This window comes from Eulemur rufifrons, chromosome 1, assembly GCF_041146395.1.
Source record: "Eulemur rufifrons isolate Redbay chromosome 1, OSU_ERuf_1, whole genome shotgun sequence".
Classification (NCBI taxonomy): domain Eukaryota; kingdom Metazoa; phylum Chordata; class Mammalia; order Primates; family Lemuridae; genus Eulemur; species Eulemur rufifrons.
The window spans coordinates 90,385,483-90,398,711 of NC_090983.1; the positions used below are offsets into that span (position 1 = coordinate 90,385,483).

Below are 13,229 nucleotides of genomic sequence, written 5' to 3' on the forward strand. Positions count from 1 at the left end.
ATGATTTTAAATTTCATTTTAATCAAGGCTGAAATAAATAATTTGGAACATATATAATTTCCGCAGTAGAGATGTAGATTGGTTTTCATAGTATATTATTAAGATTAAAAAACAGGTTATAGACCAATGTATAATGTGATCCCATTTATGTTCTAAATGAAGGTATACATTTATATATGAATAAAATTTGGGGTGTTTTTTATCAAGCTATTAAAATGATGATATCAGACAGGTAGAATTAGGGGAACTTTACTTTTTTATATGAACTTCAGGGAGTTTCACTAGCAAATTGCTTTACTTGATAAACTTTTGCTAAGTGAGAGCAAACTTGGTTATCATAAATATTAGGGAACTATTTTGACTATAAAAATTCACACTTTCCAAATCTTATAATTGATTGTGGCATTTTATTGAATTTTTAAATTCCAGTATTTTATATTCAATAAGCTGTGTAAAAACCTAAGTGGTAAAGATTACATAAAAATTGTGGATATTTATAATGAAAGATAGGAAAAGATGTACCTACCATACATCTTTATATATACCATTTCAAAAAGACAGTCTATTCCACTAATCAGGAAGAGAAATAGTGTCTTTTAAAAAGTATAGTATTGGGTGAGGTGATGACATTGGCACATAGGATTTAAATCTTTACAAACCTAAGGAAGAGTTCCTTACAAACCTTGGGAAGAAATACTTTCTGTTTCCAATCCAAAGCAGCCTGACATGAATTCCTTTAGCAACTTCAAAGAATAGATGTGTTTACTTTGTTCATCTTCTACATGGAGAATATGACAAAGTTTTCATTGAAGTAGAAAACATTTGCTCTATTCTGGTTGCTTTTCAAGGAATTTGTAGTTTGTCTCATTGACAAATGAACATGAAACTGACTTCACCACAATGCAATGTATCGATGTAACAAAATTGCGCTTGTATCCCATGAGTATATACAAATAAAAAAATAAATGGGGGGGAAAGAAATGAACATGACTGCATGATTATTTATGGATACTTTGGCAATTGACTAAAATTAGTCTACTTTGTTAATGAGTCAGAGGTCAGTGCTTAGGTAAATACAATTTATACCTAAGTTTATAACCACACAAACACATACACACATACATTATTTTACGAAATTTATGAATCATTTATGAAATTATGAATAAAGGACTGCTTATTGACATATATGCACTATAAAATTTTGAAAAATTCAAACTAAATAAACTGAATGAAGGAGAATATTAAATCACCCCCAATCTTACCATCTTACATTCTCATACTTTTAATCAATTAGTGTGTATATTTTCAATTCTTTTTTACATAAAGATATATAATTTCCCCTAAAGACTGAAATATAACATAATGTATATTGGTAACATTTAAGGAATAACTTGTGATCATTTTCTCACATCATTTAATTGTATTCTTAATATTTAACATTTAATAATTTTCTTTTTTTTTTTTTTTTTTTTTTGAGACAGAGTCTCACTCTGTTGCCCAGGCTAGAGTGAGTGCCGTGGCGTCAGTCTAGCTCACAGCAACCTCAAACTCCTGGGCTTAAGCGATCCTACTGCCTCAGCCTCCCGAGTAGCTGGGACTACAGGCATGCGCCACCATGCCCGGCTAATTTTTTTTTTTTTTGTATATATATATTTTAGTTGTCCATATAATTTCTTTCTATTTTTAGTAGAGACGGGGTCTCACTCTTGCTCAGGCTGGTCTTGAACTCCTGACCTCGAGTGATCCACCCGCCTCGGCCTCCCAGAGTGCTAGGATTACAGGCGTGAGCCACCGCGCCCGGCCAATAATTTTCTTAAATGTGATTTTAAGAGCTGATCAACATTACATCAAATAGATATAGTATACTGTACTTAAATGATCCAATTTTATTCATCATTATGATTATTTCTATTTTTTGGTATTAGAAATTATTCAAAGGTAGACACTCTTGGATATAAACACGTTTTTCTGTTTCTAATTATTACCACAGAATTACATTTCTAGATGTTAAAAGATACCCACACAAAGCATATGCATATGTATGCATTTGTTTAGGTTTTCATATGTATCACCAAATTGGGTCTCCAAAAAATAGCATAGTAATTTACAGTAATTACTGTAAAAGTAAAAAATGCCAGCACTGATGACTTTTAACTCCTCTTCCTTCCCTTGCTGTTTTACATTGTTCCACTTAAAACTGACATGCCCATAAAGTGAGAAATGACAGGACATGTGCCTGGGCAGCCTACAGTTAGCAAGACCACTTTTGCGGTACTTGAGGCTTAGGTATGTTTGAGAGCTTCCTGGCTCACTAAGAATGTATTTATTTGTGTGAAGTACCTTACTAAATAAAGTTAGTAAATGTTTGCAAATATTTTGCTTTCTTACACAATTAGTAAGCAAATAAAAACCATCAATTAGAGACCAAGCTACAAAATTATTGCTTTCAGGTTATTTTCATTATGGAGAATGATGGTTGTCATTACTTATATTTTAGTGTTTTCTTCTTATTTACAAAAGCTATCCTTGTTAAAAGGATTTCAAAAGATAAAAAGAGAATGAATTCATGTGTTTTCCTTGAGTCTTCTCCTTTTAAACATTATTATCATTTTATGTAAACTACATTATTGCATCCTGACATTTTAAATTTAAACTTAACTTTAAAGGCATACTTCTTCCATAATGCTAAATAATTTTGAAAAATATTAATATTGAGTTAGCTCGATGTACATAGATAACAATTATTTATTGTTCAATATTTTCTTTAGGGGCAATTTGTTGTAATTATAGATGTCACTATACATAAAGCTTATTTATATCATGGATTATTTCTTTAGTGTTGATTAACAGAACTGGAATTCCTGGTTCAAAAGTAAAATATTTCTAAGCCCACATATTTCTGGAATATATATATTTCCAGATTACTTTTCATATGAACATGTGAAAGCCAAATTCATGAGTGTTTTCTCTGTTTCAATATATTCCATTAAAGACAATATTAAATAAAACTATAGCTTTTCTGGAAATTTATATAGATAAGATAATTGTTCTAGAGTGTAACATATTGATTTTACTATCAGTTTACATACTTCCTGAATCATACACTAACGTAAAACATTTTACTTCAGACCATTAAACTTTTGATTACTTCAATATTCTCCCATTTCTTTCCCCCAAAATATTTGTTATGTAGGATTCTAACTTCGTAGAATCCTAAGTCCTGCTATTCAGGCTGCAGTTAAGAGACAGGTTTTTATCAAAGGCAAGGCCACCTTTTCCTCTCAAATTTGGAGAAAGGAGTTTTCATTATGTTCAGTGGTTCAGATTTATGGGTGGCAGGACTTCCCTGCCATCTTCCAAAATTGTGTTAAATGAAAAATTATATGTTGGTGAATCTATTCACTGTCTCTATTCAGCAGCACAAAGTTTTGCCTATGAGGCTGATGATTTCACTTGGAACAATTTTAAGTTCTGTTATTCATTACAAATATTGTAGAAAATAGCATGCCCCCAATTCACAGTTCTACCACCTAATCAACCCAATAAAGTTATTTCATTAAATTTCACCGCCGTGTCTGATTAGGACATTGTCTGAAAACAATTAGCTCATCTTATGTGATGAATAGACAGTAAATTAAAGCATGCTATTTTTAAGCACTATAACATTTCCCTTATTTAGAAGCTGTAAAAGTTAAACAAAATTTAATGTAAGAAATAATTTGAATGAACAGGGTGTAATCAGGTAAAAAGTACATGCAATGCGTTTCCAATTTGCTTCCAATATGTAAATAGAAATATAAAATTAATATTTAACTTCTTTGAGTAAGATAAGGTCTCCACCAATTCAAGGAGAGATGCCTGATGTTTAATGTCCAAATAAAAATATTCCATTCTAGATTTTTTAGCCCTCTTTTAAGAATGAAGAAAATCACTAGTTTTATTGCTTTTTATCCTAAAATTAAAATTGAAGTATGAGTATAATTTAAATTATATTGTCATATTGCCTTTATTAAAAATTTACTATGGTTATACTCATATTCAGTGTTTCTATTCTGCCAAGTTAATTTAACAGAAATTAAGGATACATAGAAAGAAAAAAAATGTTACTGTGGTGTAAACATTCCTGTTCTTTTCTGCTATGTTACATGACTTTTCCTATGATTTTATTACTGCTTAAGGAGTTTGATTTAACTGAAGTACAAACACTCCCTTGTGAAATCTAGTCAAGTCTCTTTGCCAGGTTTAGTCTTGATCTGTGTTCTCGGCTCATGGCTGAAGAATGACCAGACACAGCAAAATAAGGCAAGCATGAGGTGACATTTATTGAGGGACAGCAAGATAGGATTATAGAGCAAGAGCAAGACACAGGTTTACAAAGCAAGATACATACACCACAAATGACAACCAGATCCTTTGTAGCAGCAGATAAAGACAGTTTGGTTATGATCAGGGTCTTATTTTAAGAGGTTTGGATAGGGACCTCCCTGTGGTTCAAATGTCACCATGGAAACACTTCGATTGCACAGTTGAGAGTTGCATGACCTGAGTCTTACTATGCATGCGGATTCTGGGGCACTTTCCAGACTGTATTGTATCTGTGCTGCTTGGCCCGTGGGCTGGACAGTCCTTGGCATTCTTTTGCAGTTGGCATGTTAAGTTCTGATTGACAGACTCGTGGGATATTCCTTCCTCCCACAGATATGGCAGTAGCTCAGGGAAGGCTTAGGGTGGGGCAGGACCAAGATGGGGACCAGGGGCCCACATTTGTCCTTCTTGCAAGATGGGGCAATTGCACCAAGGCCAGGCACAAACTTTCATCCCTAGGAGACCTGAATTCCTTGCTAACTACCTAACACCTTGATATTTATTATTGACCTATTATGTAGTCATCTACCATATTCTGATTGGTATTGGGATTGTTTACCTAGAGTCCAGATCAAAATTAATGTGCTCACTGCTATGATATACTGAAATATATTATTGGAAAACAAGTGCATGTTATTATGTAATATGTGATGGAAGTTTAACTTATTCCCTAGCCTGTATTTGCTCTGTTAGAGAAAAAGCAAGCAAACAATTATAGAAATTTGAAGTAAAATGAAAAGATTGTGAGGATGTTATTATGGCTTCCAACACAAGGTATTTTGGTCCTCCATTTAGAAGCATAATATTTTGGACCAAATAGATCATTGAAGTATATAGCATATAATTTTATTTTATTTTTTGTACACTTTGTTCAAACATTTTACAAGCACTGGATTTTTTCTCATGACCATTTTACTCCAGAAATTCTTTTGTCCTTAAAACACACACACACACACACACACACTCCCCAACATTCCCTAAACAACAGGGAAAATAACCTAGAAATCTGTGAACAAAAAGTATCCCCAGTTATTTACAAATAGTAAGCAAAGTTTCTTCTATTTATTTATTTATTTATTTATTTTATTTTTGGAGACAGGGTCTCACTCTGTTGCCTGGGCAGGAGGGCAGTGGCATCATCATAGCTCACTGAAGTCTCAAACTCCTGGGCTTAAGCCATCTTCCTGCCTCGGCTTCCTGCATAGCTAGGACTACAGATGTGCACCACCACCCCTGGATAATTTTTCTATATTTTGTAGAGAAGGAGAAACACTATGTTGCTCAGGCTGGTCTTAAACCCCCGACCTCAAGTGATCCTCCCACCTCAGACTCCCAAAGTGCTAGAATTACAGGCATGAGCCACTGCATCTGGCCGCTGTTTTTATTTTTTGAGAGTTTTTTCATCTTGAAATTGGTACCAAAGATGCACAGAAACCTTGAAATTTTAGCATCCTGTCCTCATTGGCTCATTCAAAGCAGGGCCTGGAAATGAGTAAGGGGAGGCAGCTACTGAATTATTGTCCAGCGAAGACCTGGCAATGAAACATTGGGCATTAGAACTCTGTGCCAGCCTTTGTGTTGTACAGTTCTCACACCTCACAAACTGGGTTTCATCTTTGCATTTACACCTTTAGTCAACAAATACTCATATATCACAGTCATGCATCAGACAGTATTAAAAGAAGTTGATATAAAGAAGCCACATGCTTGTTGTTGAACTTAAACAGCTGGAAGTCTAGAGAACTTCCTTTAACAACAAGGAATAGTTGGGATGCAGGGAGACGTTGGAATGCAGATGCATACCAATAAGACAGATAATTTTTTGAAGGAAGATTCTAATACTACATGTACATAATGGAATACAGAATGCTCTTTCAGTTTATACTTTAAGTAGTATGGGAAAGTAGAGATGATAGTAAAATCCTTCCATCTGCAACTAGATTCTAGATATATTTATATTAAAAGGCATTGGAAGTATTACTCAGCTAATAGATTACATTCTCTGAAAACAATGCAATTGAATTATGAGCCAACAAAAAAATTTTAACTTTTAAAAAGCCATACATCTGCAAATAAAATATAATTTCTATATTATTCATGGACTCAAGGTAAAATCAACACATGTGTAGAAATAAATAAAAATACTATATATTCCAATATATGAGATACATATAAACAATAATTATGGTAAAATTTATAGCATTTAATTAAACATATATATAATATTTAATTTACATGTGTATGTGTATATATACATATATATATATATAAGCATCCAATGTCAGAATCTAGAAAAAGAACAGAACAAATTCAACTGTAAAAGGAAAGAAATGAGAAATGAAAGATATGAAATTAACAAGCTAGAAGGAAAAGATAAAATAAAGAGGTATCTATTGAGGTTAGTTAAAAATTGAGAAAGTACCAAAGTATAAGAAAGTATAAGCAGTGGAAAGAAGGCAAAACTGCATGTTAAAAGAATAGTATGAATAACTTTATGTCAACAAATTTGAAGGCTTAGGAAAAATGGGTAAATTCTAGAAAACAACATCAAATCTGATTTAAGAAAAAGTCTATATTGTTCCATAATATTAAGAAATGGAAATCAGTGTTTTATTTAACATCAGGCAGAGGTGGATTTTAAGCATGGATTATACAACTATTCGAGGAATATGCATTTCCAATTTTATAGAAACACTTTCTGAGAATAGAAAAAGATGTCATATTTTTACATACATTTTATGAAGTAGATGTCATCATCTTGTACCAAAAACAAACCAAGACAGTATGAGAAAGAAGGTTAAAAAAAATCCTAAACCAAATATTGGCAAATTGAATTTTTTAATGCATTAAAAAGATAACTATTATTTTTTCACACAGAAATGCTAAATTTGCTTAAAACTCAAACATCTATAAGATATTTCACTGCATTTACATCTTCATGAGAAAATTTATAATCATAATAGATACAGACACAGGATCCATTATATTTTATAAAATCAATATTCAAAAATGTTAGAAATTAGGAATAAAAGGAATTTCTTTAAGCTGATAAAGACACTCGCCTCAAGCTTCATTAATATATCATAATTGACAATGGAACATTAGTAACATTCCCTTTAAAATCAGCATTGAGATAAGGAATCAAAATGGGGTAGCTTGAACATACACAAAACCAGACATGACAGTTTTTAAAATTACCATCTAAGAGAGAGACAGAAAAATATAGCTGTCAAGAGACACACAAAGTTACTATATGAGGAAAACTGAATGTAGGAAGAAAGATTTTTCAATAGAAGAAAATATTTCCCCAGGAAAAACAACTATAAAGCAGAGGAATACTATAAAACAATCCTCCAGTATCAATTAAATATCATCAACTAACCATTTGCAGTTATTAAATTATTTAAAACATGTATCTTTAACTTCTAAGGAAAAAGCAAAATGAAATTATACCAAGATACCTATCATAAATTAGGTTCTTCAGAAAGCAAACTGTGAAATGCAGATTAGCCTACAGGACAATTAGTCCAGAGTATATCAATAACTTCGGAAAGGTGAGGAGAGAAGCAAGATTGAGCAGATGAATTTGCAGTGTGGTGCCATCTGAATGAAGGCCTCAGCTGACGCCACAGAGTTTTGGCCTGGTATGGCCCTTCAGAGTAGTCCCAAGTCAGGGCAAGAGGGCTAGGTTTCTGTACTCCACTGTTGATCAGGCTGTCCTTAGGTGGGGGCTGCCTTTGAAAAGAGATGTTCATTCTGTAACAAAGACACATGTACCCGAATGTTTATAGCAGCACAATTCACAATAGCAAAGATGTGGAAACAACCCAAATGCCCATCAATACATGATTGGATTAGTAAGCTGTGGTATATGTATACCATGGAATATTACTCAGCTATAAGGAATAATGAAGATAAGACATCTCTATGGTTCTCCTGGAGAGAGTTGGAACCCATTATATTAAGTGAAGTATCCCAAGAATGGAAAAACAAGCATCACATGTACTCACCAGAAAATTGGTTTTCCTGAACATCACCTAAATACACATCTGGGAACGACACCAATCGGATATCAGACTGAGGTGGGGGGTGGGGGAGGGGATGGGGGTATGCCTACACAATGAGTGCATTGCGCACCGTTTGGGGAATGGTAACACTTGAAGGTGCTGACTCGGGAAGAGGGGGTGGGGAAGGGAGGGATATATACCTACATGATGGGTGCAACGCGTACTACCTGGGGAACAGACACGCCTGGAGCTCTGACTTGGGGGGAAAGGCGGTACATGGGCAACGTATGTAACCTGCAATTCTGTATCCCCCATAACAATAAGATGAAATAAAAAAAAAAAATCCATAAAAAAAGAAAAGAAAAGAAAAGAAAAGAGATGTTATTTTGGGCGAGGCAGTTTTCTTCAGTTCAGGTGTCTTAGTCAGTTTGGGCTGCTGTAACAAATACAAAAGACTGGGTGGCTTAAACAGCAGACATTTGTTTCTCACAGTTCTGGAGGTTGGAAAGTCCAAGATCAAGGTGCCAGCCCATTTGGTTCCTGGGTGCAGATAGTGGTCTTCTTCCTGTCTCCTCACATGGCAGAGAGAAAAAGATAATCTTTTTCTTCTCTCTTCTTATAAGGGAACTATTTCCATGATGAGAGTTCCACTCTCATGACCTAGTTATTAATACTTTCCAAAGGTCCCACCTCCAAACACCATCACTAGAGATTAGGGCTTCAACATATGAATTCATATTTAGGTGTATATTTATATTTATAGTTATAAAACATAAGTACTTTTTAATTATCATTTTTTCCAAAAGAAAATAAAAAATGAAAGAATTTTTTTTAATATAATGAATGAGAATGGGCATAGGGACGAGAATAAGACTTCTCCCAGCATATACATATATATATATATATATATATATATATATGTATATACACACACATGTATATACACACACACATATAGTGTATATTTTTGAACCATGTACATATTTTTAAAAGAAAATTAAATAAAAAGAATGAGGATATCAAGGCCTTAATTGAAATACTAGTAGAAGCAAATCTACCTAAATATAAATCAAACTGCTGTGAATTTAATTGAACATATTACTACAAAACACATATGTAAACACACCTCCACAGAGATACAGAGAGCATATGGAAATCTGTCTATCAATTTATCTATATACCTACCTACATCATCTATCTATAAATGCATGTATTAATACATCCTCTAAAAAGTCCTAGAACTAATAACATCAGAGTAGCGATGAGCACACCTAACCCTAGATCCTGATATCTAAATAACCATAATCCAGTGGAAAGAACTGAGCTCATTGGAGAAATGATCACTCATAGGTATGGGACAGAGGAAATAAAATGATTTGGAACATTTTATTGTACAGAAATCAAGGAAGTGCTCAAAGACTAACGTACTTATGTCAAAAGAATAGACAGTTTGGCTTGAAGGGTTCCCACTAACGAAATTTTGAGATTCTTTCAGCACCATAAAGAGCAGTAACAGTCATGGAATGTAACACATTGCATTTAATAATATTTGAGTCCACAGTAATATGAGGGGGAGGGATGGAAAGAAGACACGGTACACAGGAGGGAGAAAATTAGTAGAAATGCTTTACAGAAGAATGTCACCTAATAAATATAGAAGATATTTAGAATTAAGAAATCACTTTGAAATGATAATTTAATCAGGGAAAGGTCATGAATGATTCCAAAACTACTGAGTGAAAAGTTCGTGGGGAAACACATCTCACTTTTAATTACAAGGCAAAATGTACTTTTATGACAAAGAGATCTCACAGTTTTCATGCAAATAGCTTTACCATGAGTGGGAAGAACTGTAATGTTGTGCATCCTGGTATGAGGCACAAGAGGTGTCCAATATCACCCATACCTATTCTTGCCAAAAATGTTTTGCCTAAATTAAATAATAAGAAAATAATTGTATAAACCCAATATTCTGTATAAGACCAGTAGATCAAGAGTCTTAAAAATGGTTAAAATGTAGAAAACAAATAAGATAGAATGACAGTTTTACTTTAAAAGAGCTAAAGAGATGACAATTCCATGCAATATCTAAACCTTGACTGGGTTCTGTGTTTAAAAATATATATCATACATAAAATTTATATATACACATACATATATATAAAATTAAATTATTTGGGAGAGTTGTGTAAATTTTCTTATAGATTAGATATTTAGATGATAATATAATTTTCATTGATTTGATTTGTGATTTGCTTATATGGAAAAATATTTTTAATGTTGAGAAATATATTCAGTTGTTGAAATAACCTGATGTCTGCAACTCACTTTCAAATGTTTCAGAAGACTAAATGGAGGGGATAGCAAGTACTCAAAATGTTGACCTTTGGTGAATCTAGGTAAAAATTGTATGTGTATTCATTGCACTATCCATTCAACTTTCTGTAGGTTTGAGTATTTTCTAAATCAATAGGAAATGGATGAGATATAGTTTTATACTCATTAATTTTTACGAAGATCAAGTAATCCGGTGAAAATGACTATAGGTGAGGAAGTAGGGAAGAGGTGCAGCAACAAAAACTCATATTGTTAGTAGACTATAAATTGCTACAACTTTGGAAAATAATTTGACCACTAGTTAAGTAGAAAACATGCATATCCTCTTACCAAGAAATCCCCCCTCCCAGGTGTTTGTCTCAGAAAACTCCCTGCCATGCACCTCAGAAGACATTAATAAGAATGTTCACAAGCAATTTGTTTTTAAGATCAAAAATTTGGAAACAATTCGAATGTTAGAACATAAATTATGCTCTATTATTACAATAAAATGCCATCTAGCTGTGAAAATAAACTATGGCTATAAACATCAACATGGATTCATCTCAGAAACAAATTGTTGAGTGAAAACAGAAAATCTTATAGTAATTCCCATACTGCAAAGGCTAAAAGGCATGTAACACTGAATATTTATGTGGAGTCAAGTTTATTCTGAATTAAATTAAAAAGCTTCTGCACAGCCAAAGAAACAGTCCAGAGAATAAACAGACCACCTACAGAATGGGAAAAAATTTTTGCATACTACACATCAGATAAAGGACTGATAACAAGAATCTATTTAGAACTCAGGAAAATCAGCAAGAAAAAATCAAGCAACCCTATCAAAAAGTGGGCAAAGGACATGAATAGAAATTTTTCAAAAGAAGATATAAAAATGGCTAACAAACATATGAAAAAGTGTTCAACATCTCTAATCATCAGGGAAATGCAAATCAAAACCACAATGAGATATCACCTAACCCCAGTGAGAATGGCCTTTATCAAAAAAACCCAAAACAACACATGTTGGCGTGGGTGTGGAGAGACAGGAACACTAATACACTGCTGGTGGGACTGCAAACTAGTGCAACCTCTGTGGAAAGCATTATGGAGGTATCTTAAACAGATTCAAGTAGACCTGCCATTTGACCCAGCAATCCCATTACTGGGCATATACCCAAAGGAAAAAAGGTCATTCTGTAACAAAGGCACGTGTACCCAAATGTTTATAGCAGCACAATTCACAATAGCAAAGATGTGGAAACAACCCAAATGCCCATCAATACATGATTGGATTAGTAAACTGTGGTATATGTATACCATGGAATACTACTCAGCTATAAGGAATGATGAAGATACAACATCTCTATGGTTCTCCTGGAGAGAGTTGGAACCCATTATATTAAGTGAAGTATCCCAAGAATGGAAAAACAAGCATCACATGTACTCACCAGAAAATTGGTTTCCTTGATCATCACCTAAATACAAATCTGGAAACGACACCAATTGGACATCAGACTGAGGTGGGGGGTGGGGGAGGGGATGGGGGTATGCCTACACAATGAGTGCATTGCGCACCGTTTGGGGAGTGGTAACACTTGAAGGTGCTGACTCGGGAAAGGGGGGGTGGGGAAAAAAATATGAAACTATTGTTTTTAACTTGCACTGTTCACTTAATAATTTATCATGAATATTTCCCATATTATTTCATATCATTGTACAAGAAATAATGTATACATTATGAGGACATACTGTATCTAACAAGATATACTGTTAGACTCTTTGATTCTGTAAAATTAAATAAAAAAAAAAAAAAGAAAAAAAAAAAGAGTGTAGGAGGGAAAAAATGGGAACAGAAAACAAGGGAAGAGGAGAAAAAAATATTAGTCTTTTGAAGATTTTAAATCCAAGAGTTTGAATTAAAGAAAAATTTGTTAGACCCCCCAAAAAAAAAAAAAATAAAAAAAAAATAAAGCTGTCGAAACTGCACAGCAGCCGGCCATTTAGATGAGAAGTCCTAGGCTGGTGCCAAATGCTGCTGTCAAGATAGTGCCCTTGTTGTATTCTCACTTGAAGGAGTTTTCTGAATGATTTTCCTGTAGCCCAGAAATAAAGGTACCGTTTTACCTGGGTTTGTGTTCATAGGAATCCATGCGCATCCTTGAGATTTAGAACAGAAAACCGAACGATAACTGAGAATTAAAGAATCAAAAGTGGCACAGACCGTTGTTACTTTCGTGTTTACCGGAGAGATGCTGTTTAAATAAAAAGAAAATCAATATTTTCTATTTCTTTGCAGAGTAAAAGTGAGCAAATTACCGTGCGGCATCTGACATCAGGAAACTGGGAAGTGATAAAGATCTTGGCATACGATGAAACTACTCAAAAAATGTGAGTGTTTTCTGTTCTCTAGTCAAGCTGAAAGTCAGGGTTGTCAAATGCGATCTTTTCTACCAGAATTATGTTTTGCTTACCATAGCCCTAGTCAAAACAAGCCAGGCACGGAAAGAATAAATTTTTCTTTAAAGACATCCTCTGCAC

The 13,229-nt window shown here is 33.7% G+C and overlaps 1 protein-coding gene across 2 annotated transcripts in view; it reads left to right on the forward strand.

Moving 5' to 3' along the window:
• The window catches only part of DPP10 (dipeptidyl peptidase like 10), a 636,385-nt gene that overhangs the window by 567,396 nt on the left and 55,760 nt on the right, over nucleotides 1-13,229 (forward strand). For both annotated transcript variants that reach the window (XM_069473429.1, XM_069473419.1), the window contains one exon: nucleotides 12,988-13,079. In XM_069473429.1, the coding sequence (XP_069329530.1) occupies nucleotides 12,988-13,079 (92 nt within the window). The remainder of the gene's footprint in view (nucleotides 1-12,987; nucleotides 13,080-13,229) is intronic.